The sequence below is a fragment of the Salvelinus fontinalis genome, chromosome 23 (genome assembly GCF_029448725.1).
Source record: "Salvelinus fontinalis isolate EN_2023a chromosome 23, ASM2944872v1, whole genome shotgun sequence".
Classification (NCBI taxonomy): Eukaryota; Metazoa; Chordata; class Actinopteri; order Salmoniformes; family Salmonidae; genus Salvelinus; species Salvelinus fontinalis.
In genome coordinates, this window is record NC_074687.1 from 30,178,716 (window position 1) to 30,206,526 (window position 27,811).

The 27,811-nt window shown below is 41.4% G+C and overlaps 1 protein-coding gene across 1 annotated transcript; it reads left to right on the forward strand.

Annotated features, from left to right (window-relative positions):
• The first annotated feature begins 797 nt into the window (after nt 1–797).
• Nucleotides 798–26,911, forward strand: LOC129821104 (solute carrier family 15 member 2-like). Its single transcript, XM_055878401.1, has 23 exons — nt 798–1,194; nt 2,223–2,269; nt 2,684–2,771; nt 9,910–10,051; nt 13,264–13,356; nt 13,470–13,569; nt 15,077–15,167; nt 15,293–15,370; nt 18,089–18,171; nt 18,374–18,457; nt 18,745–18,834; nt 19,435–19,479; nt 19,709–19,744; nt 21,712–21,800; nt 22,694–22,775; nt 23,020–23,145; nt 23,509–23,673; nt 23,829–23,875; nt 24,065–24,172; nt 24,417–24,513; nt 24,773–24,916; nt 25,386–25,490; nt 25,777–26,911. Exons 1-23 carry the CDS (start codon nt 1,179–1,181, stop codon nt 26,005–26,007), a joined length of 2,187 nt encoding a protein of 728 aa, XP_055734376.1. The 5' UTR covers nt 798–1,178; the 3' UTR covers nt 26,008–26,911.
• The last annotated feature ends 900 nt before the right edge of the window (nt 26,912–27,811 follow it).

Sequence of the window (27,811 nt, forward strand, 5' to 3'; positions counted from 1 at the left end):
GCTGAGAATTGTCCTGCACTGCAGGGAATGCAGATGAGCTTTGCGATTTACATACATTCACTGAAAACCCACACTAACATGGTTATATTAACAGTATTGCACGCTTCATGTAGCCTACTTCCGGCCAGCTAAAAGCCTAACCCCTGATCAAGCAACATTATATTGAAATCTTGTTTCTGCATGATTATTTTGCTGTAACAATACAGGTCAAATTAAGATCCTACACCTGTGTGTGGAAATCAGGAAATACTAGAGATGAACTACATGAAAACTTTTTTGTGCGAACGATTTGCTTTCTTCATTCACTTCAACAATAGCACTCTCCATGAGAAATAAATAAAAAATGCATGATAACAAAACCCTATAACTTGTCCAAAAATGTCTCAAAAGTGCCAGAACATATGGAAGTTGTCCAATTCATAAGGTATTCAAAAAACAAGGAGGACCAGAGGCACTCTTCATACAATGCAAATGCCTTCATTTTTACAGTATGTTTAATGGAACAAATATGTAAAAACTCTGACGCGTTTCAGCAGCATGGACTTCGTCAGAGTAGACTAGCGAAGTTACAAGTTAAGACGTATGAATTCACATCAAGCCATCAGTTATATAGGCAGACAAATGATTTGATAAGAAAATGATGAGGGATAAATGTTCTCTAAACTTTGTGTCAATCATTTTCTTATCAAAAGGTAGGCTTAGCCTACCCTATTTTGCGTGAGCAAACACTACTGTTAGTCTACTATCCACCAGTGGGACTCAAGGAACTCACAGGCTATGATCACTTCAGGCCAATTTCAACAGGCATTCCATGCTCAGGTTTGCGGGTTCAAGAACCCATACAAGAACTCTATTGTGCATCCAGAATCTGGTTCACAGGCAGGTTCCCACACAGTCCAGACTCTGCTGGGCTATATGAAAGTAAAGTAAGATCTGCTATTCTACTGACAGTAGCAGATCTGTACTGAACAGCCCTTGAAGTCACAAATTCATGGATCTGGAGTCGAATATTAACTAACGGGTGGAACATATGTTATAAGAGAGCTGCGTTTTCCATTACTGCGCAGTGCGCTCCGATTCACAGACAAGAGAGGAACGGACTTGGACGCACGTCAAGAGAGCCACCGACCGATGCGACGCTAGCGTGCCAAAAACACTCCAGAAAAAAAACAGAAGAAATGGAGAAACGAAAGGGTAATGCATGTCTTTTTATTGGATCCATGGTCCATGCATATTTGAAGGAAAGAGTTTTACACACAAACTTTGTTATCAATAGTTTTCAGTTTTTTGTAGAGTGGCAAATGGTGAATGACTGTCGTTATGCATGCCAATGCTTGACAAGATGGATGGACGTAGGCAAATGTGTAACATGTGCTCGATTTATAGAAATGCTGAAATATGTGTAATTTGTAACTTTGCATTTAGTGTTTGGTTTTCACTGCAAAACTTCTGAGTATGTTTTCAATCACATCTGTCTATTTGCAATGGAACTGAGTCAACAGGCGCATCATTGGAGCGTTTGTATTAATTTTCCCTATCATTACCATAAACCACTCTCTTCTCATAGGCCATAGAGCGTAATAATAATGAGTAGTCTGGCATTAATTATTATTTTTTATTAATAGTCAATATAGCAATTCCCAGAAATTATGCACCTAATTGACTAGTATTTGCCACTGCGTGAATACTGCAATACGGGTTGGATTTCATTGCATTTGACAGAAGGCCTGCATTTATTAGAGATTATGCTTAACGTAACTGCCCAGTGAAAATATCACTTTTAAAAGTTCATATTCTGTTAACTCATACTCAAATAATGTTGTTTTATCCTATACTGGTACTTGTGGCCAAAGCATACATTGTAGAAAAAAACACTTCAAAAACCCGACCTCAAACCTATATCTCAAACAGGCATTTAAAAAATGCTTACTATTCCCTGATGAGGATGAGCTGGCCAATCAGCAGTCTACTTGCATTAATATTTTATGGACCAGTATACACCAACACCATTCTGTTGTTGGGGTATACCCACACAATTCCAACACAGAAAACCTGCTTTTTATCATACTTAAATTAAATTTAAATTGGAAGGAAAACGATTTCACTCAAATTGTAATTAATTATAGGTCTTATTTCATAGAAATCTGGAAACACTGGAAAGTTACTTTAAATGTAGATACAGTATATTTCCAATGTTAAATTCTTTTGTGATTTCCTTACAGAACATGAGTTGAAAATTCAAGAAAATGGAAAGACAAGCAAATCACCGGTAATTTTTTACATTTCTCTACTTTCATGTTTCATTGCACTATATCCATGGTCCTGTCTTTGGAAAGTGCCTTGAACAGGCACAATGGATATCGATTGGATGATTCTTGGAAAGTGGCATCTTAGTTTTCTGGGTTTCTTAGTTGAGCAACATTTCAACTTGAATTTTTTCTTCTTCAGACCTTAGTAGTACTTGTCATTTCTTTGTACCATGAATGGACAATGTCGTAATTGTATTGTTTAACTGATTGTAGTTAGAATTGATATTGGCTACTCCAGTGAACTGTGCATACAGTCTTTATGTACCCTCTCTCTTTTTTCTCTCCCTCTCTCTCTCTGATTTTCTCTCTCGCTCTCTTTCTATCTCCCTTCTCCCCTCTCTCTGTCCCTGTCTCTCTTTCTCCTTTCTTCTCAGAAACTATGTGGGACCAACTACCCTGTCAGCATCTCCTTTATAGTGGTGAATGAGTTCTGTGAACGCTTCTCCTACTATGGCATGAAAGGTATAGTAACCTATAGTTAAGAATGTTTCTCCTAACTAAGAACCTAACTAAGAATATAAGAAAGAATGGTTCTCCTAAGTAAGAACCTAACTAAGAACATTACTAAGAATGGTTCTCCTACAATGGCTTGAAAGATAGGTAACCTAACAAAGACACAAACAAGCGACCAATTTGTAAGTCGCTCTGGATAAGAGCGTCTGCTAAATGACTTAAATGTAAATGTATGAGCAGGCAAGTGCACATGTGACAAAGTGAAAATGTAGAGTTTCCATCAACATCGCACGCAATGTAGACATCAAAGAACGCTGCATAAAACCATTCACCATAAATAAAGTTTCCTTTCATTATGTGTTGCTGAATTAATACGAATATTTGCTGCCATTGTAGTAAGGTTGGCAATATGAGAGGTCTTCAGACTTACCATTTTTGTATTATTTTCTTTGAAAGAACAACTAGTGGGTTTTGAGTCCTTCTCCTCTATTTTGGAAGTTGGTCTGCCTGCTCTTCAGTGTGAGAGAGATATTCTGAGTGCAGTTTTGTGTCTCCTTCCTCTGTATATAAAAACTGTTTAAAACTGTATAACACAATAGTGTCTTTGGAAAACAGGTTCATATATCCTGAAGTCAATAACGAATGTGACTATGTATATATTTATTTTGCCGTAAATGTATGAGACATATTTCTGCAAGTTAACCAAGTTTTTGCTGGCTTAGCTAGCCGTGCTATTGACGAGCTAACTAGCACCGTTGGTCACTGCACTACAATGTCACTCTAGCTATTGCTAGCAGGTGATTTGCTAGCAGGTGGTTTATTGAAATATTAAGTGAATGTTTATTTTCTTACTACCTTAAAAGGTTAATATAAAAAGGCTTTTACCTGTGCTCTGTATTTATGGATTAATATCACTTCAGATTGAGAGTATGTATCACTACTGTTGTTCCTATCTAAAATATATATTGTGTACTAAGGTAAATTCACCCCATTCCGTACAAATGTGCGCAACCGCAACATTCAAACGAGTCTACAAAGAAAACTAATGGGACTGTAGCGACTGTGTTGACTTCAAAATCGGGGGTGTGAACTAGGTTTCTATTCAAGCGCTGATCGACATGATAATGGCTCTATAGTATTGGAGAAAAGTTGAAAAAACGGACCCTCCGTTACATCGTGACGTGTCATGTCGTAACGTACAGCACGCATAAAGCAACTATTTCTGACTTACAATCTCTCTCCACCAGGTGTAGCACTTTTCTCACCGTTTAAAAACAAGAAATGGACAGTGACGGGGGTAAGGGGGGATACCTAGTCATTTTTTGCGTCATCGTTGCATGCAATCATCATTCTCAAAGCCGCTGTTTACTTCTAAGATCACTTTAGCACTGCCCTAAAAACCCGATTCAAATTCGACACAAACCTTCAAATAGGTATGTAACGACACATTATATAAATGTTTATAGTGTTTTATTTACATTTTAGAGGCGATAAGGTGATAAGTTGGACAGATTGAGTGAAAAAAAGCAATTTTCCCACACAACCTCTCCTTCTCACTGTCACGCATTAGTTTCACTTCCCCACCCACCATTTTTAAAAGGCCCTGACGGGGCTCATTGCCTGCTTGAATTATGCAGAAACGGGCAGCGTTTAGGTCATGTAATTGATCATGTTGGAAAGGGGAGAAATTGTGCTTTACAATGGTATTGACATTACAGTTGAGCTGGAAATATTACGTTTTTGGGGCGCTAAAATAAGGGCAATTGTACGGACCAAGGCGATGTACGTGAGTTTACGTTACCTAACCAGTGAACCTGTGAACCTGTGACCGTCCTGTCAAAGCCTGTCATCACTGTTTGAAATCTTTTACTGCAGGTATGCTTTTCTGTATTTTTGTTATTTTCTAAACACAACGCATACTATACAATCACTTTGTGTATTGAGTCTGAGAGATATTCCGAGAGCAGTGAACGTGTGGCTGTGACCGTCCTGTCAATGCCTGTCATCACTGTTTAATATCTTTTACTGTAGATAAAAACCGAGTCAACCTGAAGTTTGGGTGTCCATGTGCCTTTCTTCTGGGGGGCTATGTGAAGTTAGTTACACACAGATAGGGTTCAACAGCGGTGGCCCTCCCCTTACGGCATTAGGGGCAGCGCCTCACTTTGACTAGTCCAAAAAATATATATGTTTAATTATACTGAATAAAAATATAAATTTAACATATAAGTTCATATAAGTAAATAAGTCAATTGAAATACATGAATTAGGTCTAATCTATGGATTTCACTTAACTGGGAATACAGATATGCATCTGTTGGTCACAGATACATTCAAAAAAGGTAAGGTGTGGATCAGAAAACCAGTCAGTATCTGGTGTGACCACCATTTGCCTCATGCAGCGCGACACATCTTCACATAGAGCTGATTAGGCTGTTGATTGTGGCCTGTGGAATGTTGTCCCACTCCTCTTAAATGTCTGTGCGAAGTTGCTGGATATTGGTGGGAACCATAACACACTATCATTCATGTCGATCCAGAGCATCCCAAACATGCTCAATGGGTGACATTTCTGGTGAGAATGTAGGCCAGCTTCTTGATATGCCACACCTGTCAGGTGGATGGATTATCAGAAATAATATTTTTGTGCGTATGAAACATTTCTGGGATCTTATTTCAGCTCATGAAACATAAGACCAACACTTTACATGTTGCACTTATATTTTTGTTCAGTGTAAATAAAATATATATAATTCATGGATTATGTTTTAAATCTTCATAAAAGTGTGGTAAATGTGTACATTTTCATGTTTCAAAAATATATTGTTCAAAACAAGCTGTTCAGTTACTACTCTGCCTCTCAGTAACTGCCAGCAGAAGCAGCTCTACCGCCGTGGGCGCATGCGAACATGGATTGTTTTGCCACCTATTTGCTATGAGGGCGAACTGACCCAATGAATTCGCAGAAGCATAAATAGCATAAATTATAACAACAAAAAGTAAATGGACCATTCTGGGGCCCTCAAATGTGCGTCTGTTCAGTCAGAACTTCTGGTTCTGCTCTAGTCTCCCTCCCAATGATTCTCTTGCATCAGACGGCTTACATGTGAGACTAGATCTGCTCTATCAGGTACAGATGGCCCTAAAGCAAAAAGCTAATTGTAATTAACATGTAAATAAATAATCATAACAGTCATGGTAGCCTGGGGCCTGATAAACTGGAAAACTACATCCAACAAGTGTCGAAGGACAGGGATACACTAGTTAGAACATTCTCATAGCGGATCTTGTAACACAAAAAAGCATGACCAATTAAATTTTTTCCCATGTTGTTCATCAGGTTCTACTGTAAGTGACAGGGCAACATGTTGTGTGGACTAAAACAGTATAAAACTGTGTGTCACAAAGCATAATCAAATGAATTAGCCAGCTACAGTCATTTTGAGAAGCATTGAGAAATAGTTTGGTAGATTTTTTGGTCAAATTAACAAGTTATCTAACTTTGATACGCAGCTAGCTAGCTATAGATGCTAGTAACTTGCTAGGTAGTTAGCTCCCATGCCAATTTCAAGTCTTTCTAAACTAATATCTGATTAACTCAGAAATATGAAGTTATTTCAGAATGAAAGTTACCTGGCTAGTGCATCATGCTTTGTGACATTATGTTAGCTAGATATCCCCAGGTAAATAATGCTTGTTGTGTTCTTCCTGGTGCACTTATTCGTTTGTGACGTGAGCTAGCTGCTCATTCTAAATAGTATAATCTAATCTGTTCAAAACAGTGGCAGCATGTGCAGCAGCGGTCATTCGGTTGAAGTAGGTGTATTTATGCTGTTGTTCAAATGCACAGATCACTTGATATACCTTCTCAAAGAAAAGTCCAGTATTCAGCCAATCAGTGGTTGCCACTGGGGCTCAACCAGTGCCTGAGCACCTGCCTTTTGCCCTCCTATGAAAGTGCCCTCGCAGCTTCATGGATTTAAAAGAAGTGTTATTACGTACTTTTACATTTTATTTAGAGTCTCTTTTCATTTTAAATGTAACAAATTGCACATCAAGCTAGATACTTTCATAAGCTCTTGAATCCCCTCCTCTGCCCCAAGAGCACACTTGTTTGACTTGCATGCAGTGGCCACTGGCTGTAGGTGGCGGGCAGGGTGCCGGGCAGTCATCCACATTTTAAGTTGGATCTGACATTTGTCCTTTGTTATTTTGAGCATGTCTGTGCATGGCCCTGGTCATGAGAAGCAGCAATCGCCCATGACAAATGCAATAAGTCAATGAGGCCATTTTGGCCTCAGACCTGAACTTAATTTCACTTGATCTAGAACCCCCTGTCTGACTGTCTGACTTTCTGACTGTCTGAATGTCTGACTCACATCCTCTCCTGTGAAACACACTTAAAGAAAAACTAGATATATGCGTCCCAAATGACACCCTATTGCTTATGTAGTGTATTAATAAGTAGTGCACTATATAGGGAAAAGGGTGCCACCCGTTGAACGTCAATGTTATGTGGATGGGCATATAAAACATATCTTCATGAGAGTGCCATGAACAGTAGGTTGTAATGCCTTACACTGTTAGAAAGCTCACATCATAGATTTCATTTTCAAATGTCATGCTATGAACATTTACAATTGACATGCTATAAGATTTGAGCTGCCTAATAATGTTTTATATACAGTTGAAGTCAGAAGTTTACATACACCTTAGCCAAATACATTTAAACTCAGTTTTTCACATTTCCTGACATTTAATCCTAGTAAAAATCCCTGTCTTAGGTCAGTTAGGTTAACCATTTTATTTTAAGAATGTGAAATGTCAGCATAATAGTAGATAGAATTATTTATTTTAACTTTTATTTATTTCATCACATTCCCAGTGGGTCAGAAGTTTACATACTCTCAATTAGTATTTGGTAGCATTGCCTTTAAATTGTTTAACTTGGGTCAAACGTTTTAGGTAGCCTTCCACAAGCTTCCCACAATATGTTGGGTGAATTTTTGACTATTCCTCCTGACAGAGATGGTGTAACTGAGTCAGGTTTGTAGACCTCCTTGCTCGCACCAACTTTTTCAGTTCTGCTCACAAATGGATAGGATTGAGGTCAGGGCTTTGTGATAGCCACTCCAATACCTTGACTTTGTTGTCCTTAAGTCATTTTTCCACAACTTTGGAAGTATGCTTGGGGTCAATGTCCATTTGGAAGACCCATTTGCGACCAAGCTTTAACTTCCTGACTGATGTCTTGAGATGTTGCTTCAATATATCCACATAATTTTCCTGCCCCATGATGACATCTATTTTGTGTAGTGCACCAGTCCCTCCTGCAGCAAAGCACCCCCACAAGATGATGCTGCTATCCCTGTGCTTCATGGTTGGGATGGTGTTCTTTGGTTTGCAAGCCTCCCCCTTTGTCCTTCAAACATAACGATGGTCATTATGGCCAAACATTTCTATTTTTGTTTCATCAGACCAGAGGAAAGTTCTCCAAAAAGTATGATCTTTGTCCCCATGTGCAGTTGCAAACCGCAGTCTGGCTTTTTTATAGCAGTTTTGGAGCGGTGGCTTCTTCCTTGCTGTGCAGCGTTTCAGGTTATGTCGATATAGGACTCTTTTTACTCTGGATATAGATACTTTTGTACCTGTTTCCTCCAGCATCTTCACAATGTCCTTTGCTGTTGTTCTGGGATTGATTTGCACTTTTCGCACCAAAGTACGTTTATCTCTAGGAGACAGAACGCGTCTCCTTCCAGAGCGGTATGACGGCTGCGTGGTCCCATGGTGTTTATACTTGCGTACTATTGTTTGTACAGATGAACGTGGTACATTCAGGCGTTTGGAAATTGCTCCCAAGGATGAAGCAGACTTGTGGAGGTCTCCAATTGTTTTCTGAGGTCTTGGCTGATTTCTTTTGATTTTCCCATGATGTCAAGCAAAGAGGCACTGAGTTTGAAGGTAGGCCTTGAAATACATCCACAGGTACACCTCCAATTGACTCAAATTGTGTCAATTAGCCTATCAGAAGCTTCTACATCCATGACATAATTTTCTGGATTTTTCTAAGCTGTTTAAAGGCACAGTCAACTTAGTGTATGTAAACTTCTGACCCCCTGGAATTGTGAAACAGTAAATTATAAGTGAAATAATCTGTCTCTAAACAATTGTTGGAAGAATCACTTGTGTCATGCACAAAGTAGATGTCCTAACCGACTTGCCAAAACTATAGTTTGTTAACAAGAAATTTGTGGAGTGGTTGAAAAACGAGTTTTAATGACTCCAACCTAAGTGTCTGTAAACTTCCAACTTCAACTGTAACTAGTGGTCAGGGAAAATCTGACTCATTTCCTGGTGGACTGCTCTCATTTGTTGTAGTCTCTCTCCCTGTGAACGTACCACAGAGTTGGCCAGCAACTCTACTGATTCATCACAATCTCATCTTTCATCTATGATTAAATTTGTCCCTCTGTGGTGAACAAATCTGTTTTGTTTCACATCTTCAAACTGTTCAATTTTAAAAATTAAATTCTATATAAATCGTTTTGTGTTTGTCATAGAACGATGGAACTACTTTCTAACGCTCCAGTAGACTCAGTTTTGCATCTATATGCATCTTATGTGCCTGAGATGTACCGTTCCGACACAAATTGACAGACAGTCCAACCAGTGAATGAGCGTTACGGTGGTACTCCCATGTCTCCAACGGCTGTGGATATGTGACTGGATGTCCCAGAGTAATTTGAGGCTAAATTAATTGAAGCAGTCAAATTCGTTGTCGGTGAAAACCCACTGTAACAGAAGTTGATTAATAAGCCAATAACCTTGATATGCCTTGATAAAACAATTACATTATAACGAAAGTCTCCTAAATAGGGGACTTAATGTTTAAAAGGTTTTAAGTGTGTTTCCTTATTTTCAGTAGTAAAGAGTTTATGTAGTCTCACATATAAAAAATACATTGTAGTAGTCAGTGAGATAGTGGGTCTCAAAGTTGTATTTGGTGAGTTGTATTGTACGCTAATTGAAAATAAGTAAATATATACATATTATAGCAAACAAAACTGAAAAAAGAAGACAGTTTAGCCACATTATGATATTGCAAAACTCTGATCCCTGACCTAGTGCTTACTGTGCTTCTTTGTAGCGGTGCTGACACTGTACTTCATCAACTACCTGCATTGGGACCAGAACCTGTCCACAGCAGTGTACCATGCCTTCTCCAGCCTCTGCTACTTCACCCCTGTGCTGGGGGCCCTCATCGCTGACTCCTGGCTGGGCAAGTTCAAGTGAGTTAGATGTAGAAGCCACTTTTAATTTCACCTTTATTTAACCAGGTAGGCTAGTTGAGAACAAGTTCTCATTTACAACTTCGACCTGGCCAAGATAAAGCAAAGCAGTGCGACACAAACAACAACACAGAGTTACACATGGAATAAACAAACATACAGTCAATAACACAATAGAAAAAGTCTACATACAGTGTGTGCAAATGATGTAAGATAAGGGAGGTAAGGCAATAAATAGGCCACAGTGGCGAAATGATTACAATTTAGCAATTAAACACTGGAGTGATAGATGTGCAGAAGATGAATGTGCAAGTAGAGATACTGGGTTGCAAAGGAGCAAAAAAATATATATAAATAGATAACAGTATTGGGATGAGGTAATTGGATGGGCTATTTACAGATGGGCTATGTACAGGTACAATGATCTGTGAGCTGCTCTGACAGCTGGTGCTTAAAGTTAGTGAAGGAGATATGAGTCTCCAGCTTCAGTGATTTTTGCAGTTCGTTCCAGTCATTGGCAGCAGAGAACTGGAAGGAAAGGAGGCCAAAGTAGGAATTGGCTTTAGGGGTGACCAGTGAAATACACCTGCTGGAGCGCGTGCTACGGGTGGGTGCTGCTATGGTGACCAGTGAGCTGAGATAAGGCGGGGATTTACCTAACAAAGACTTATAGATGACCTCGAACCAGTGGGTTTGGCGACGAATATGAAGCGAGGGCCAGCCAACGAGAGCATACAGGTATCAATGGTGGGTAGTATATGGAGCTTTGGTGACAAAAAGGATGGCACTGTGATAGACTGCATCCAATTTGCTGAGTAGAGTGTTGGAGGCTATTTTGTAAGTTACATCGCCGAAGTCAAGGATCGGCAGGATAGTCAGTTTTACGAGGGTATGTTTGGCAGCATGAGTGAAGGATGCTTTGTTGCGAAAGCCGATTATAGATTTAATTTTGGATTGGAGATGCTTAATGTGAGTCTGGAAGGAGAGTTTACAGTCTAACCAGACACCTAGGTATTTGTAGTTGTCCACATATTCTAAGTCAGAACCGCCCAGAGTAGTGATGCTGGACGGGCGGGCAGGTGCGGGCAGCGATCGGTTGAAGAGCATGTATTTAGTTTTACTTGTATTTAAGAGCAGTTGGAGGCCACGGAAGGAGAGTTGTATGGCGTTGAAGCTCGTCTGGAGGTTAGTTAACACAGTGTCCAAAGAAGGGACAGAAGTATACAGAATGGTGTCGTCTGCGTAGACGTGGATCAGAGAATCACCAGCAACAAGAGCGACATTATTGATGTATACAGAGAACATAGTCGGCCCGAGAACTGAACCCTGTGGCACCCCCATAGAGACTGCCAGAGGTCCGGACAACAGGCCCTCCGATTTGACACACTGAACTCTGTCTGAGAAGCAGTTGGAGAACCAGGCGAGGCAGTCATTTGAGAAACCAAGGCTATCGAGTCTGCCGATAAGTGGTCACTGACAGAGTCGAAAGCCTTGGCCAGGTCGCCAAATACAGCTGCACAGTATTGTCTCTTATTGATGGCGGTTTGATATCATTTAGGACTTTGAACATGGCTGAGGTGCACCCATGACCAGCTCTGAAACCAGATTGCATAGCGGAGAAGGTACGGTGGGATTCGAAATGGTCGGTGATCTGTTTGTTAACTTGGCTTTCGAAGACCTTAGACAGGCAGGGTAGGATAGATATAGGTCTGTAGCAGTTTGGGTCTAGAGTGTCTCCCCCTTTTGTAGAGGGGGATGACCGTGGCAGCTTTCCAATCTTTTGGGATCTCAGACGACACGAAAGAGAGGTTGAACAGGCTAGTAATAGGGGTTGCAACAATTTCGGCGGATCATTTTAGAAAGAGAGGGTCCAGATTGTCTAGCCCGGCTGATTTGTAGGGGTCCAGATTTTGCAGCTCTTTCAGATCATCAGCTATCTGGATTTGGTTGAAGGAGAAATGGGGGAGGATTGGGCAAGTTGCTGTGGGGGCTCAGGGCTATTGACCGTGGTAGGGGTAGCCAGGTGGAAAGCATGGCCAGCCGTATGAAAATGCTTATTGAATTTCTCAATTATCGTGTATTTATCGGTGGTGACAGTGTTTCCTAGCCTCAGTGCAGTGGGCAGCTGGGAGGAGGTGCTCTTATTCTCCATGGAATTTACAGTGTCCCAGAACCTTTTGGAGTTTGTACTACAGGATGCACATTTCTGTTTGAAAAAGCTAGCCTTTGCTTTCATAACTGCCTGAGTATATTGGTTCCTAAACTCCCTGAAAAGTTGCATATCGCGGGGGCTATTCGATGCTAATGCAGTACGGCACAGGATGTTTTTGTGCTGGTCAAGGGCAGTCAGGTCTGGAGTGAACCAAGGGCTATATCTGTTCCTGGTTCTACATTTTTTGAATGGGGCATGCTTATTTAAGATGGTGAGTGAAGCACTTTTAAAGAATAACCAGTCATCCTCTACTGACGGAATGAGGTCAATATCCTTCCAGGATACCTGGCCCAGGTTGATTTAAAAGGCCTGCTTGCTGAAGTGTTTTAGGGAGCGTTGGACAGTGATGAGGGGTGGTTGTTTGACCCCAGACCCATTACGGACACAGGCAATGATCGCTGAGATCCTGGTTGAAGACAGCAGAGGTGTATTTGGAGGGCAGTTTGGTTAGGATGATATTGATGAGGGTGCCCATGTTTACAGATTTGGGGTTGTACCTGGTAGGTTCATTGATAATTTCTGTGAAATTGAGGGCATCAAGCTTAGATTGTAGGATGGCTGGGGTGTTAACATATCCCAGCTTAGGTCACCTAACAGCACGAGCTCTGAAGATAGATGGGGAGCAATCAATTCACATATGGTGTCCAGGGCACACCTGGGGCCAGAAGGTGGTCTATAGCAAGCGGCAACGGTGAGAGACTTGTTTCTGTAAAGGTGGATTTTTCAAAGTAGAAGCTCAAATTGTTTGTGCACAGACCTGGATAGTAAGACAGAACTCTGCAGGCTATCTCTGCAGTAGATTGCAACTCAACCTCCTTTGGCAGTTCTATCTTGTCGGAAAATGTTATAGGTGGGGATGGAAATTTCAGGGTTTTTGGTGGTCTTTTCATCCCTTAAAGGGAAATATACTCTGTTTTATCTATTGTGGTTTCAAGTATTCTATTATTTTCTATTCTAAGCTAATTGTGAAAGTAACTACTGTGTGTCATGTCATCCACAGGACCATTGTCTACCTCTCTGTTGTCTATGTGCTCGGTCACATCGTCAAGTCTGTTGGGGCCATACCGAGTGTGGGGGACTCAACCATACACATGTGAGTAGTTGATCACTGATTGGTTAAGAGCTAGAAATGTTGCCCTGTAAATGTGTTGACCAATCTGACATCTAACGCTGTGCTCTGTATGTGTATGTGTGTGTGTGTTCTAGAGTACTGTCTATGGTGGGTCTGATCCTCATAGCCTTTGGTACAGGAGGTATCAAACCCTGTGTAGCAGCGTTCGGAGGTGACCAGTTTGATGAAGAGCATGTAAGAGACTATTATATCCAACATTTATACAAGGGTTGGAACTTTTCAGGGAACAGAACCAAAAAAATGGAAAATAACGAAATTATTTGAGGAACAGAACCCAAACCGGAAACGGAAGTGACCTATACTGTTCCGAAACAGAAACTTTATTTTAAAAGCATGGGAACTGGTAAATAACGTTATTTTACATTCCGGGCATTTTTTTCCAGTCCCACAAAAATTACAACAAAAAGCCTATGCAAAACCCTCACCCTGTCACTCAGAAACTTATTCCAGCATCTTCCTGCTGCTGTAAATCTTTGCCAGTGGGTATGCGTTTATGTGTAGGCTGCGCCTCCCCTCTGAAGCATAGGTTACTTTGTAGCCTACTGACAACATTACAAGCATGATCCATAAATGAGGAAGAGCTGTCTAAAAGAATAGGTTAGCTTTTTCAATGCTAGTTAAGGATACTATAGTTATCACTTTTCACAGTGGATTTATTAACTACAAAAGGTAAAATGGGATTTTAATTGTATTGCTGCCAGCTGGAAATCTTTGCCAGTGGGTATGTGTTTATGTGTAGGCTGCCCTTCCCCTCTGCAGCTTGTTAGCTTATGGACCAGAGCTAATGTTTGCTCTGGTCCAACGTTAAACCAATTCTGAAGATCAAAGACGTTCCACCATAGAAGCCGCTCGCAAAATGTCAGTAGCATCTCACGCCCTACTCTGTGACTGGCAACACAGTGTGTGTTTTTCTTTCAATAGGATTGAAACTATGCTGTTACGGCAAATGACTTTCCTATACAGATTAAATCACTTACCCGCTCCAAAGCAAGCAGTTCTATCCGCAGTGATTGGTGAAGCAATTTAATGTCAAGCTAAATGTAAAAAAAACATGCCTAGAAGGCCAGCATCCTGGAGTCGCCTCTTCACTGTTGACGTTGAGACTAGTGTTTTGCGGGTACTATTTAATGAAGCTGCCAGTTGAGGACTTTTGAGGAGACTGTTTCTCAAACTAGACACTCTAATGTACTTGTCCTCTTGCTCAGTTGTGCACCAGGGCCTCCCACTCCTCTTTCTATTCTGGTTAGAGCCAATTTGCGCTGTTCTGTGAAGGGAGTAGTACACAGCGTTGTACGAGATCTTCAGTTTCTTGGCAATTTCTGGCATGGAATAGCCTTCATTTCTCAGAACAAGAATAGACTGACAAGTTTCAGAAGAAAGTTCTTTGTTTCTAGCCATTTTGAGCCTGTAATCGAACCCACAAATGCTGATGCTCCAGATACTCAACTAGTCTAAAGAAGGCCAGTTTTATTGCTTCTTTAATAAGCACAGCAGTTTTCAGCTGTGCTAACATAATTGCAAAAGCGTTTCTAATGATCAATTAGACTTTTAAAATGATAAACTTGGATTAGCTAACACAACGTGCCATTGGAACACAGGAGTGATAAAATAACTAATCTAAATAGATTTTCTGATATTAAACAGTGTTCACCATCATTGGTTTTCTCCCCTCTCACCTCAGACAAATGAAAGGAGGAAATTCTTCTCCATTTTCTACATGTCCATCAATGGTGGGAGTGTCTTATCGACACTCATCACACCAATATTGCGAGGTTTGTGTCAACATTAACCTTAATCCTAACCTTAATAGTGAGGGCTTTGGCCTCTGAAATTGCATATGGCTGCTGCATAGACAGCACATCTTAACTGTACTGTATGTGTGTTCTTACACTTGCAGGAGATGTGCAGTGTTTTGGTGGTGACTGCTATGCTCTTGCCTTCGGAGTACCAGCGATTTTGATGGTAATTGCTCTAGGTGAGTGTACTCTCTTCTTTACACCTCTTCTTATGAAGCCAGTCTGGATTTCTACTTGAGACTAGAATATACCCAGTCAGTAAACCTGGTAGAAAGGATGTTATGACATTACCAGATTACAATCTTGCCTGCTGGGTAAAGTATGTATTGAATGCATTCAGCACAGACCTGGTTGTGCAGCAGACGTGGATACATTACCTACTTTTCACATAGCCAAGCTACCATTATGGGTCACAGTGGGGGGCTGTGGTCCCCGAGTCGGGAAAACAGAGTTTGTTTTGATAGCGCATGCTTTAGCCTGGCAGAGGCAGTGAACCCTAAAGAAGAATGGGATTCTGAGGCAGTCAGCAGAAAGACCCTAATGGCAGGAACACCAATGTGTATGTAGGGCCTGGTAAACATGGAGCCTCGCCAGTCAAAACAACACGGAACTGTGTTAGACACACACACACACACACACACACACACACACACACACACACACACACACACACACACACACACACACACACACACACACACACACACACACACACACACACACACACACACACACACACACACACACACACACCGATGGCTGGTATTGGCTACTTGCTGTTCTTGTTCATTATAACATATGCTTGATTTAAAGGTAGGTGGGTTACAGTAACAATACAAACAGGACACAAATGTTGTTAACATATGTAAATACAGTCTGTAGGTCTTTTGGCTAATTTGTTTTAGTTCCTAAACAAATGTCACCCACCCAGATAGAACACATCATCAACACTCTTCAGTGTGTAGTCAAGAAGTTTACTAAAACAGGGAGTAAGGGTCTTGTTTACCTCTAACCATTTGGGGATGACCATGGGGGGAAAAAGCTTCTCTAGGAACTCCTAGAATTCAAATTTTTACATGTCAAAAGGACTTCACTTCGGGAACTCATTGGAAACTCCCGCACGTCCGTCTCCCCTCAGTTCCCCGTTGGTCTGACAGAAAGACAACAGTGATGATAATTTGTTTGCAGTTAGGGAGTGCTCTTTGGAGGAGACCAGCACTCATAAAACTGCATTGCCATAGTACATTTACAGTCAGTTTTTTTAATAACCAATGTAAAATAAACTCAGCAAAAAAAGAAACGTCTTCTCACTGTCAACTGCGTTTATTTTCAGCAAACTTAACATGTGTAAATATTTGTATGAACATAACAAGATTCAACAACTGTGTCAAGGCTGTGGGTAACTGGTGAAAGGAGTCAGGTGCAGGAGAGCTGAGATGCGTGGACAAGGTATTTAATTCAAGAAAACACCAGTATAAACACAATACTATGGTGCTGGAAATATACAGGCGTAATAACAAAACCCGGTAACAATATACCAGCCGTCAGATACAGCCTTACAAAAACAATAAACACGCACACAAACATGGGGGAAACCAGAGGGTTATATAATGAACATGTAATGGGGGAATTGAAACCAGGTGTGTAAAAAACAAAGACAAAACAAATGGAAAATGAAAAGTGGATCGGTGATGGCTAGAAGGCCGGTGACGTCGACCACCGAACGCCGTTCGAACAAGGAGAGACACCGGCGGAAGTCGTGACAAACTGAGACATAAACTGAACCAGTCTTGCAGGAAATCACGCACAGAACGAGCAGTATGGCTGGTGGCATTGTCATGCTGGAGGGTCATGTCAGGATGAGCCAGAAGGAAGGGTACCACATGATGGAGGAGGATGTCTTCTCTGTAACGCACAGCGTTGAGATTGCCTGCAATGACAACAAGCTCAGTCCAATAATTCTGTGACACACCGCCCCAGACCATGACGGACCCTCCACCTCCAAATCAATCCCGCTCCAGAGTACAGGCCTCGGTGTAACGCTCATTCCTTCGACGATAAACGTGAATCCGACCATCACCCCTGGTGAGACAAAACCGCGACTTGTCAGTGAAGAGCACTTTTTGCCAGTCCTGTCTGGTCCAGCGATGGTGGGTTTGTGCGCATAGGCGATGTTGTTGTCGGTGATGTCTGGTGAGGACCTGCCTTACAACGGGCCTACAAGCCCTCAGTCCAGCTTCTCTCAACCTATTGCGGACAGTCAAAGCACTGATGAAGGGATTGTGCGTTTCTGGTGTAACTCGGGCAGTTGTTGTTGCCATCCTGTATCTGTCCCGCAGGTGTGATGTTTTGATGTACCGATCCTGTGCAGGTGTTGTTACACGTGGTCTGCCACTGCGAGGACGATCAGCTGTCCCTCCTGTCTCCCTGTAGCGCTGTCTTAGGTGTCTCACAGTACGGACATTGCAATTTATTACCCTGGCCACATCGGCAGTCCTCATGCCTTCTTGCAGCATGCCTAAGGCACGTTCACGCAGATGAGCAGGGACCCTGGGCATCTTTCTTTTGGTGTTTTTCAGAGTCAATAGAAAGGCCTCTTCAGTGTCCTAAGTTTTCATAATTGTGACCTTAATTGCCTACCGTCTGTAAGCTGTTAGTGTCTTAACGACCGTTCCACAGGTGCATGTTAATTAATTGTTTATGGTTCATTGAACAAACATGGGAAACAGTGTTTAAACCCTTTACATTCAAGATCTGTGTAGTTATTTGGATTTTTACGAATTATCTTTGAAAGACAGGGTCCTGAAAAAGGGACGTTTCTTTTTTTGCTGAGTTTAGCACAACTTCTACTCAACATCTACTCAAACTCCACTCTTTATATGTTTATGTCTTTGTAGTTGTGTTCATCTCTGGAAGTGGGATGTATAAGAAGAGTCCACCGGAAGGGAACATCTTGTTGGATGTGTGTAAGTGCATGGGGGTAAGTCATCCATCTCTCACTCTCTCAGCAGTCATATACTTCCATAGAAAGATGTCTCTCGTGGCAGACTGTTAACATTGCTGGCCAGCACACTCAATATTTGTTTCTGGGTTCTGAGATTACAGAAAGATAAACCTCTGAGAAATTCTGTCCCTGGGCTTAATATTGTACCATGACTGCTCCTGTTCCCTCCATCCTACAGTTGGCCATCAAGAACCGCTGGAAGAGCTCTAAGTATGACCCTAAGAAGAAACACTGGCTGGACTGGGCAGAGGAGAAGTATCCGGTATGATTATCAAGAATTAAATAACTTTTTCTGATTAACTCCAGTGACGTCTAGAATGACTTCATGGAGCTTTTAACTGCCACCATTAACAATATTTCAGATTAAGATTAAGATAATATAAAGATAAGAAAATGTTATTGTCCCTAACATTTTCATAAAATTGCATTTTTTCTTTGGCGATCTGGCCTACAGGTGAACGTCTACAGGAAAAGGTATATGTGTATGTATAAGAAAGTCTCTCCTGATAGTGATCCATAATGTATGGTTTCCTATGTGTTTCTCTACAGAGACGTCTGATCCATGAGATTAAGATGGTCCTAAGGGTTCTAGTGCTCTACATCCCTCTGCCCATGTTCTGGGCTCTGTTTGACCAGCAGGTAAGGACCCAACGCTTACGCTCACCATAACAAGCCTCACGAGAACAGTAATCACCACCCTTGATGTTAAAAAGCCCCGGCCTTAGCAAAACCTTTCATGATTCCGAAACCCGGGATACAGTCCAATACAGTGGGTATGGACTGAGTTAAGACAGTAATTTCAACCAGCTTTGCCCTCTGGGACCCAAAGTTCTACTTGATCTTAAGGCTCCTCTCCTCTGGCCAACAACAAACAGCACCACACTACCATTTGATTAGGGAAAACTGCAAACTCCAAACCCACATCTATCCAACATTCCCGAACCCAAACTTCCTGGCACATTCCTCTTATAAAACACAGTGATTCAAACTAACAAGTAGAACAAAAACGTTAATCTTAGTTTTAAAGGAAGGGAATTTATGTTGTTTATAGGCAAGAACATTTCGTTTGGCTTTCCATTAGGCATGTTACAAGCCAAGGACATGTTGGATTAATGAGGTCTGATTATACCATTGAAGTGAATGGTGATGGTGAACCAGCTATCCAGTGCCATAGAATACAATGAATGGGCCAGTGATAACATGATAACTTTCAGCCATCTTTGTTTTGTGATGCTGTAGGGATCCCGTTGGACTCTCCAGGCCACCCGGATGAACATGGCCTTCGTAAGTCCCTTTTTCTTTCTTTCAATGTACAGTACATAACAACAGTGTTATGAGTCTCGTAGTGAATGGTCTTCGTAAGTTTATTTCCTTGTGTAGCAATGTGCTTTACAACTGTGGTAAAAGATGATAGTACACTATTTATGATTTCATAGTATTCTGAATTGTTTTATTATCGTTGACTGTAATCTGAAATTGAGATCTTGTTGTAAAATCTGTCTCCATATTACAGGGATCAACATTTGTCCTGAAGCCTGATCAAATGCAGGTACCTGCAGTTCCTTACTCTCTTCCCACTCTCTGCGGGGTCGACAGAAAGCCGATGTTTCCAGTTTTCAGGGATACAGTATTTTCAACCTAACTTCTGCTTCCCCTGAAAAATGGATATGGGGCCTCCGCTCAATAGTTTTTTCACGCCTGCTACGTTAGGTTACTCACTTCCTAACAGTACATAATACATTACTACTGCTATTAATCTTTATACTAAACTCAGCAAAAAAAGAAACGTTCCTTTTTCAGTACCCTGTCTTTCAAAGATAATTCGTAAAAATCCAAATAACTTCACAGATATTCATTGTAAAGGGTTTAAACTCTGTTTCCCATGCTTGTTCAATGAACCATAAACAATTAATTAACATGCACCTGTGGAACGGCCATTACGACACTAACAGCTTACAGACGGTAGGCAATTAAGGTCACAATTATGAAAACTTAGGACACTAAAGAGGCCTTTCTACTGACTCTGAAAAACACCAAAAGAAAGATGCCCAGGGTCCCTGCTCATCTGCGTGAACGTGCCTTAGGCATGCTGCAAGGAGGCATGAGGACTGCTGATGTGGCCAGTGTAATAAGTTGCAATGTCCGCACTGTGAGACACCTGAGACAGCGCTACAGGGAGACAGGATGGACAGCTGATCGTCCTTGCAGTGGCAGACCACGTGTAACAACACCTGCACAGGATCGGTACATCCGAACATCACACCTGCGGGACAAGTACAGGATGGCAACAACAACTGCCCGAGTTACACCAGAAACGCACCATCCTTCCATCAGTGGTCAGATTATCTGCAATAGGCTGACAGAGGCTGGACTGGGGGCTTGTAGGCCTGTTGTAAGGCAGGTCCTCACCAGACATCACCGGCAACAATGTCGCCTATGCGCACAAACCCACCGTCGCTGGACCAGACAGGACTGGCAAAAAGTGCTCTTCACTGACAGTCGCGGTTTTGTCTCACCAGGGGTGATGGTCGGTTTCGTGTTTATCGTCGAAGGAATGAGCGTTAGACCGAGGCCTGTACTCTGGAGCGGGATTGATTTGGAGGTGGAGGGTCTGTCATGGTCTGGGGTGGTGTGTAACAGCATCATTGGACTGAGCTTGTTGTCATAGCAGACAATCTCAACGCTGTTCGTTACAGAGAAGACATCCTCCCTCATGTGGTACCCTTCCTGCAGGCTCATCCTGACATTACCCTCCAGCATGACAATGCCACCAGCCATACTACTCATTCTGTGCGTGATTTCCTGTAAGACTGGAATGTCAGTGTTCTTCCATGGCCAGCGAAGAGCCCGGATCTCAATCCCATTGAGCACGTCTGGGACCTGTTGGATCAGAGGGTGAGGGCTAGGGCCATTCCCCCCAGAAATGTCCGGGAACTTGCAGGTGCCTTGGTGGAAGAGAGGGGTAACATCTCACAGCAAGAACTGGCAAATCTGGTGCAGTCCATGAGGAGGAGATGCACTGTAGTACTTAATGCAGCTGGTGGCCACACCAGAGACTGACTGTTACTTTTGATTTTGACCACACCTTTGTTCAGGGATACATTATTCAATTTCTGTTAGTCACATGTCCGTGAAACTTGTTCAGTTTACATCTCAGTTGTTGAATCTTGTTATGTTCATAGAAATATTTACAAATGTTAAGTTTGCTGAAAATAAACGCAGTTGACAATGAGAAGACATTTCTTTTTTTGCTGAGTTTAGAACTGTAACCATAGGTTATCTCTCTCATGGCCTTGACTAAGATCACACTTGTTTTCTCCTGAACCCAAACCCTTTTATAATGGACATTACCACCATAATGCTATCTTTTTATTGAGAACATTGAGCATAAATATTTACTGGTGTATTTTATAAGTATGCTGCATTAACCTTTATGATTTTATGATATTTTTAGGGGAATTTTTATTGTCATTTATAGGCGTGTGCACTGTGTTTTGTTCTTGCTTGTTTTTTCAGATGTTAAACGCTCTGCTGATCCTCGTGTTTGTGCCTATCTTTGACATGGTTGTGTACCCACTCATAGGCCTGTGTAGGATCAATCTCACGTGAGTGGACCTTGTGTGTCTGAACACTAGCTGTTTCATCCTTGCTTCCTCCGTCCTTATTTCCTCAATTCCTTGCCTTTCCTATCAAAGTTCATTGGAGGATGGACCTTGGATCCTCTTCTCCAATGCATTTTAAGGATAATTGGGGAAACAAGGATGAAGGAAGCAAGGCTACGTTTTCAGATACAGCCCGTCTCTAAACGAGCAGGAGCTTTAGCTGACGGTGGACACTAGAGCGTTCCACAGTCATCTTTTATGAGGAAACTAAGGGAGTAAGGAATGGTGCAAGAACAGGCATCATGTGGCTTACACAGCTGCCTGTTGGCCATAAAGAAAACACTTGTAGCTGCTCTACCAAACCTCGTGATCTTATCATGTCATAGAGATGGGTGAAAGATACGTGGAAACAATGTTGTGCAAACGTCTTCTCCTACAGAGATATAAAACAACTGACCAAATGAATCATTTCTGAGAACAGAAATTGTTGTTACTGTGTAGTAGCAACTGTGTACTACTGGTTAGTACTGTGTAGTAGTGCGTGGTAACAACTGTGTTAGGGACAATGTTGACCAATGTGAGTTGACCGTCAAGCAGTCTGTTAAAGATGCACTCTCGAACGTTTGTATAAATTCAGCCAGTAGTTTTGAAAGTGGTGCTCACAAGCCAAAAGTGGGCCCCATGTTTTGTGTACTACGTCATCAAATTGTATACTACGTCATCCATTTCGTATGTTATGTCATGCAAAAAAATAAAAAATAATCGTACTATATGTTACGAATTTGTTGTGCTTAAGATCCTAGAGTGCATCTTTAAAAGTCTATAAGTGTGTAGTGTAAGGTATCTAAGTGTGGGGTCAGATTGTTTGATTGTCAGATTGTTCTATATCCTCTCAGGCCGCTGAAGAAGATGGCTGTGGGTATGATCTTTGCAGCGCTGGCCTTCGGTTCTGCCACCTTGGTGGAGGTCAATGTCACGGTAAGACTAAACATCTCTGGCTCAATTTCACTTTAGATTTTGTTTGTATAACTTGCCAAAGGCCAGAACAATCCCTAATCGTGTTTTTGCAAGATTATCATAATTCTCAATAACTTCTGGAACGACCTCTTTAAATCCAAAGTGACAGAATCATGGCGTTCTACCCCACCTATAGCAGCTGTAGCTGTGGGAAGAGACTACCTTGATTCTAATGTCCCCTCTATCTTCTCTTTGCCTCTGGTAGAAAACGGTGGTGGAGCCTGCGCCACAGGGACAATGTCTGCTACAGGTCTACAATCTGGCTGTCAGTGACGTCAAACTGAACATCCCAGGGAGTAACCTCTTCTCACAACCCATCAAATCCTATGAGGTAAACTAGATTGGCAGATTTGTAAAACAATACAACAGTAAAGCACATTACAGGATATTACCAAACAGGATGTTTTACTCTAACCTAACCATAGAATTAATGTACCCATGAGGGTGTGGCCAAATTGCTGTGGTCTGAGTGGCTTTGTACATTCCTGTAATACTATTTCTATGAACTTAACTTAAGTTGATAATGCTATGCGTATAACACATCATGTATTTCTAAACGTTGACAGCAGCTCTTACAGAAAGCAGTCCTAACAGATAGGAGTGTGTTCTTCTGGGGTCAGCGTGTCTTTTGTTTTGGCTATATAGCTGAACATAAACCTTGTCAATTCACTCTGCCACTGTGTCTGTCCATTAGGATCCACCAGCATATCAGCATATTCAACTAGGGGGACACAACAAGACCATCAATATGGTGGTCACCCAAAATGAAAGCCCTTACCAGTGTGTCCAGACCTTCACAGAGCAGAAAGCCTACACTCTCGTCCTGCACAGCAATGGTTCTGGGATTGTGTGTAAACTAGTGAGTCTGAAGTCTGATCTGAAGCACCATAATGATTACAAAAGTTATTGAACGACCAGTAGCTCTTCTTAATAGCCTACTACAGAAATGATTTCTATATTTCCAACTTTCATGATCTTTTCTGTTTATTTTTATTTATTTATTTCATAATATAGGCGACAGACAACATACATAAAAGTGAAAAAATGGAAGCGTACCTGAGGTAATGATGTTTTTACGTCTGAATTTAACTGGAGGAAAGAATAAGAGTTCATCATCTTGTACAATGGAAAAATACATGTTCCCCATGACTCAGCTATAGATAAATCTATACACTTTATCCCATCTCTGCATACCTGCATTAGAAATGTATTGGAGCTGAAGCATTTAACATGTACACTGTCTCGAACAGATTCATCAACACACGGAGCGAGGCTGTGAACATAACAGTGGGTGCTGTGGATTTTTACGTACCTGAAGACTATGGCATATCTCCCCATAACAGTGTGGAAAGAAAAGAGTGAGTATGACTTGCATATTTCCTTTCCATTGCAGTTAATCTTAACAAATATTAAAGTTTCTCATCCCAGTCCATTGACAGGATATCCTATAATTGATATTCCTAATTTTCTAACATTGAAAATCTGACTGATATATTAACAAATCGGTACAATACTAGTACAATACTAGATCATATCTCAGTATCCACAGATCACTTTTACCTCTGCCTTCTCTAAATCCTTCACCTATCCCATCTCTCACAGGTACACAAATGATAAGTGTACATCAGGCTCACAGGATTTCCTCATCACCCTGGGCCTGCTTGACTTTGGAGCCTCGTACACTGTCATTCTCAAAGGAGTGAGTCAGGCCACTGGCTTTACATGAGACCACAAAATACCATACTGTAGATACTATATGTGTTTCCTGCTACAGCCTGAAGCCAGTATAACAATAACTACCTGGACTAGCACAGCTAGCTCGGGTACTAGCTACCTGGTAGTTAAACTAGTAAGTGTATGTGATCCCTGCGATAATTGAACCCACAACCTTGGCATTGTTAGCATTTTCAGTGCCTGCACTGGCATACAGTACTAACCACCTTTACTTTTTTTTACAGGACCCTGGAGAGATCATTCTCCAGAAAATGGAGGATGTGAAGGCCAACAATGTCCACATAGCCTGGCAGATTCCACAATACGTCCTGATCACAGCAGGAGAAGTCATGTTCTCCATCACAGGCCTCGAGTTCTCCTACTCACAGGTCAGTAGTTGTCTTACTCACAGGTCAGTAGTTGTCTTACTCACAGGTCAGTAGTTGTCTTACTCACAGGTCAGTAGTTGTCTTACTCACAGGTCAGCAGTGATTAGTAATTGGTTATTGGTTGAGTATTGATAATAAGCCTAAAATGCCTACATAGTGTAGGTACCTCTGAATATCTGAAAGAATTGGGGTGTTCAATATGATGAACATTCTACCTAGCCTTTCAGAGGGCAAGATGAAGCTAAAACCATATTGCTCATACCAACCTGAACCCTTTCAGATCTACATGAAATGCATAGGGGGATTACAAGGTTATGGGTTGATTATTTGGAATTCCGCCTTTACAAGGAGAGAATATAATGTTTGAGTAAAGAACGTGTGCATCATCACTATTATCCAACAGAGCTGTGTGATCTGTCCCTGCTTTTCCCCACCAATGATAAACAATATAGGTCTATGTTCAATACAGGCCCCAGCTAACATGAAGTCAGTGCTGCAGGCCGGCTGGCTGCTGACTGTAGCCTTTGGCAATGTCATTGTGCTGATCGTCGCAGAGGGGGCAGGTCTGGATCAGGTAAGTCCCAGTCCCAGTAGTAGAAGAGTGCTTTTGTTTTCACTGTGCCGTTTAGAAAATCTTGTCATTGCACCATTGAACCCATAGACTGCATAAAACAGTTAAAAACAGTAAAACAGAACCAAATGTCTGTGGTAGTCCACTAGAGGGCAACCAATCACAACATCATTACTGTCTTGGTCCCTTTCTCAAGTAGAGTACACCAGGGTAATAAATATGGCTTTCAAATAACAACATAGGCCTGTGTTAAATGTGTTTAACGTTGAGTCGAACTTCTAATTTCCAGTGGATGGAGTTCCTGCTGTTTGCTGGCCTCCTGGTGGCAGTCTGCATCATCTTCTCCATCATGGCTTACTTCTACACCTACGTAGACCCTGACGAGCTAGACAAGCTGTTCCCAGACAAGACAGTCAATGACGACGATGAAGACAACTTGAAAAAGAACCAGAAATACCACATGGACCAGACAGACAGCAGTATGTACTTGAACCCAATAGGGAAGAGCACTAAGATGTAGCTTGGTGACTGACGTACTGTGTTAACACTTCCCCCTCGATAAACCTGTAAGCCCCTATTGTGGAATGTTTTTATGCATTGGTAAATCGGAGCAAAGCATTACGATTTGGTGAATGGTGTTTGAGTATATTTTCACTGAGCCTTACTGTATGTAGTTTGTTGTTGTCACATCCTGTCTGTGTGATCTTATGTACTAACCAGAGTTAGCACTCCAACCTAGACACCTCGAAATCCACAGGTGAAACCAGGACCAGTAGGAACAAAACAACATTGTTGAAATACTTTATGGCAAAAATAAAATAAAATAAATTGAATTTCTAACATTTTACAGAATTTTACAGTACTGCTTCATAATTAAACAAACGTTAGTTTCCTGTTTATAATGTTGTTCATAGTAGACAAGGAACACAACTGTCTCTTACAGTTAATGATAAATGAAAGAGAACCTATCCAAAAACAACACAATAACAGGACATTGTAAAAATGGTCCCTCTTCATACTGGCTACTTGAGAGGCAACAGTAAACATGTAGTCCCACACAAATGATGCAGCGCCACCACCTTGGGCTAATTGAGATATTGCGTGTGACTAGCAAATTTCAGTTAATTACTATAGCTCCACACCTTGGCCAATCAGTGTAATTTTGTAAAAGCCGGATCTCTGTGGCAAGACGTACGTACGTACGAACAAAAGGAAGGATGGAGACAAATCCACAGTCCCCTCCCCGGTTTCATCGTGGGGGACAACTATGGAGTCAGGGAAAAGTCTCAAGACACTCTAGAGAAGACATGTTGCTCCTAATCATCAGCATAACATTTTCTAATCTTGAGAAACATTTTTCTGTAATTTTACTGTAAATAAAAATTTAAGTGCTAAATAAAAAGGTGTACATTTCTCTAGTTGAATATTTTATAATTTAATTTATGATGGTGTCACTAGAAAGCTTACTACTCTTATGGCTTTGCAGGACTAGCTCACTGTTGGTGTAATCGGTATGTACATTTATCATCTTTACTCATTCATGGCTTTGGCACGTGGGGTTTCCTTCCCTTATCACAGATCCATGACTACCGACAGAAAGCAATCGCACCACTTCCTAGTAACGGACATATTACATCCATCACTCCTTAGACAACCTTCATTAATCACTGTTTCATAACAGGCTGCCATTCTACCATTCTCTCTGAGTTCCAAATGGCACCTATAGGGCTCTGGTCATAAGTAGTTCTCTAAATAGATAATAGGGTGCCATTTGGGATGCAAACAGCTGGGGAATGTAATGCAGAAAATGTAGCCGACATCTGAGATATATCACTATTATTACAAAGATTAGGATCGTACAAAGTAATTCTAAGTGCTATTTGAGTGCTATTTGCTCGGCGTGTATAGAATTAAATGAATCAAACTAATAGCACAAGACAACAAAACATGGTAAGAATGTAAGAAATAATCTTGTCTTGGATTTGACCTCATGGAACTGAGTCCCCAAGATTATAATAGTCATATAAATCATTATAACAGACTACAATAAACCCTATCTCTGGGGGTAGAAAAAGAAGGAGCATCTCTTTCCTCTTTCCTTCTTTGACCCTGGAATAACTATGAGCCAGGCAGGATTTCCCATGTGGGCACTGCAGAGCACAGAAGTTCATTCCGTGGTTTCGAAATCGCTAAAACACTGCTAACTCCACAGAGAGAATCTCAGCAGCAGTATTAGAGGACATAAGAGCCGCTGTCAGAGGTTTTACTACTATGATCTACCTTCACTACCTCAGGTACTCAAGTCAACTGCCTTACTGATCTCC

Bases quoted from the DNA above. Each gene is read 5' to 3' on its own strand.
- LOC129821104 (XM_055878401.1), top strand. The intron at 19,480-19,708 runs GTAAGTCCCTTT...TCCATATTACAG, and splicing joins CCCGGATGAACATGGCCTTC to GGATCAACATTTGTCCTGAA. The intron at 23,146-23,508 runs GTAAACTAGATT...TCTGTCCATTAG, and splicing joins AACCCATCAAATCCTATGAG to GATCCACCAGCATATCAGCA.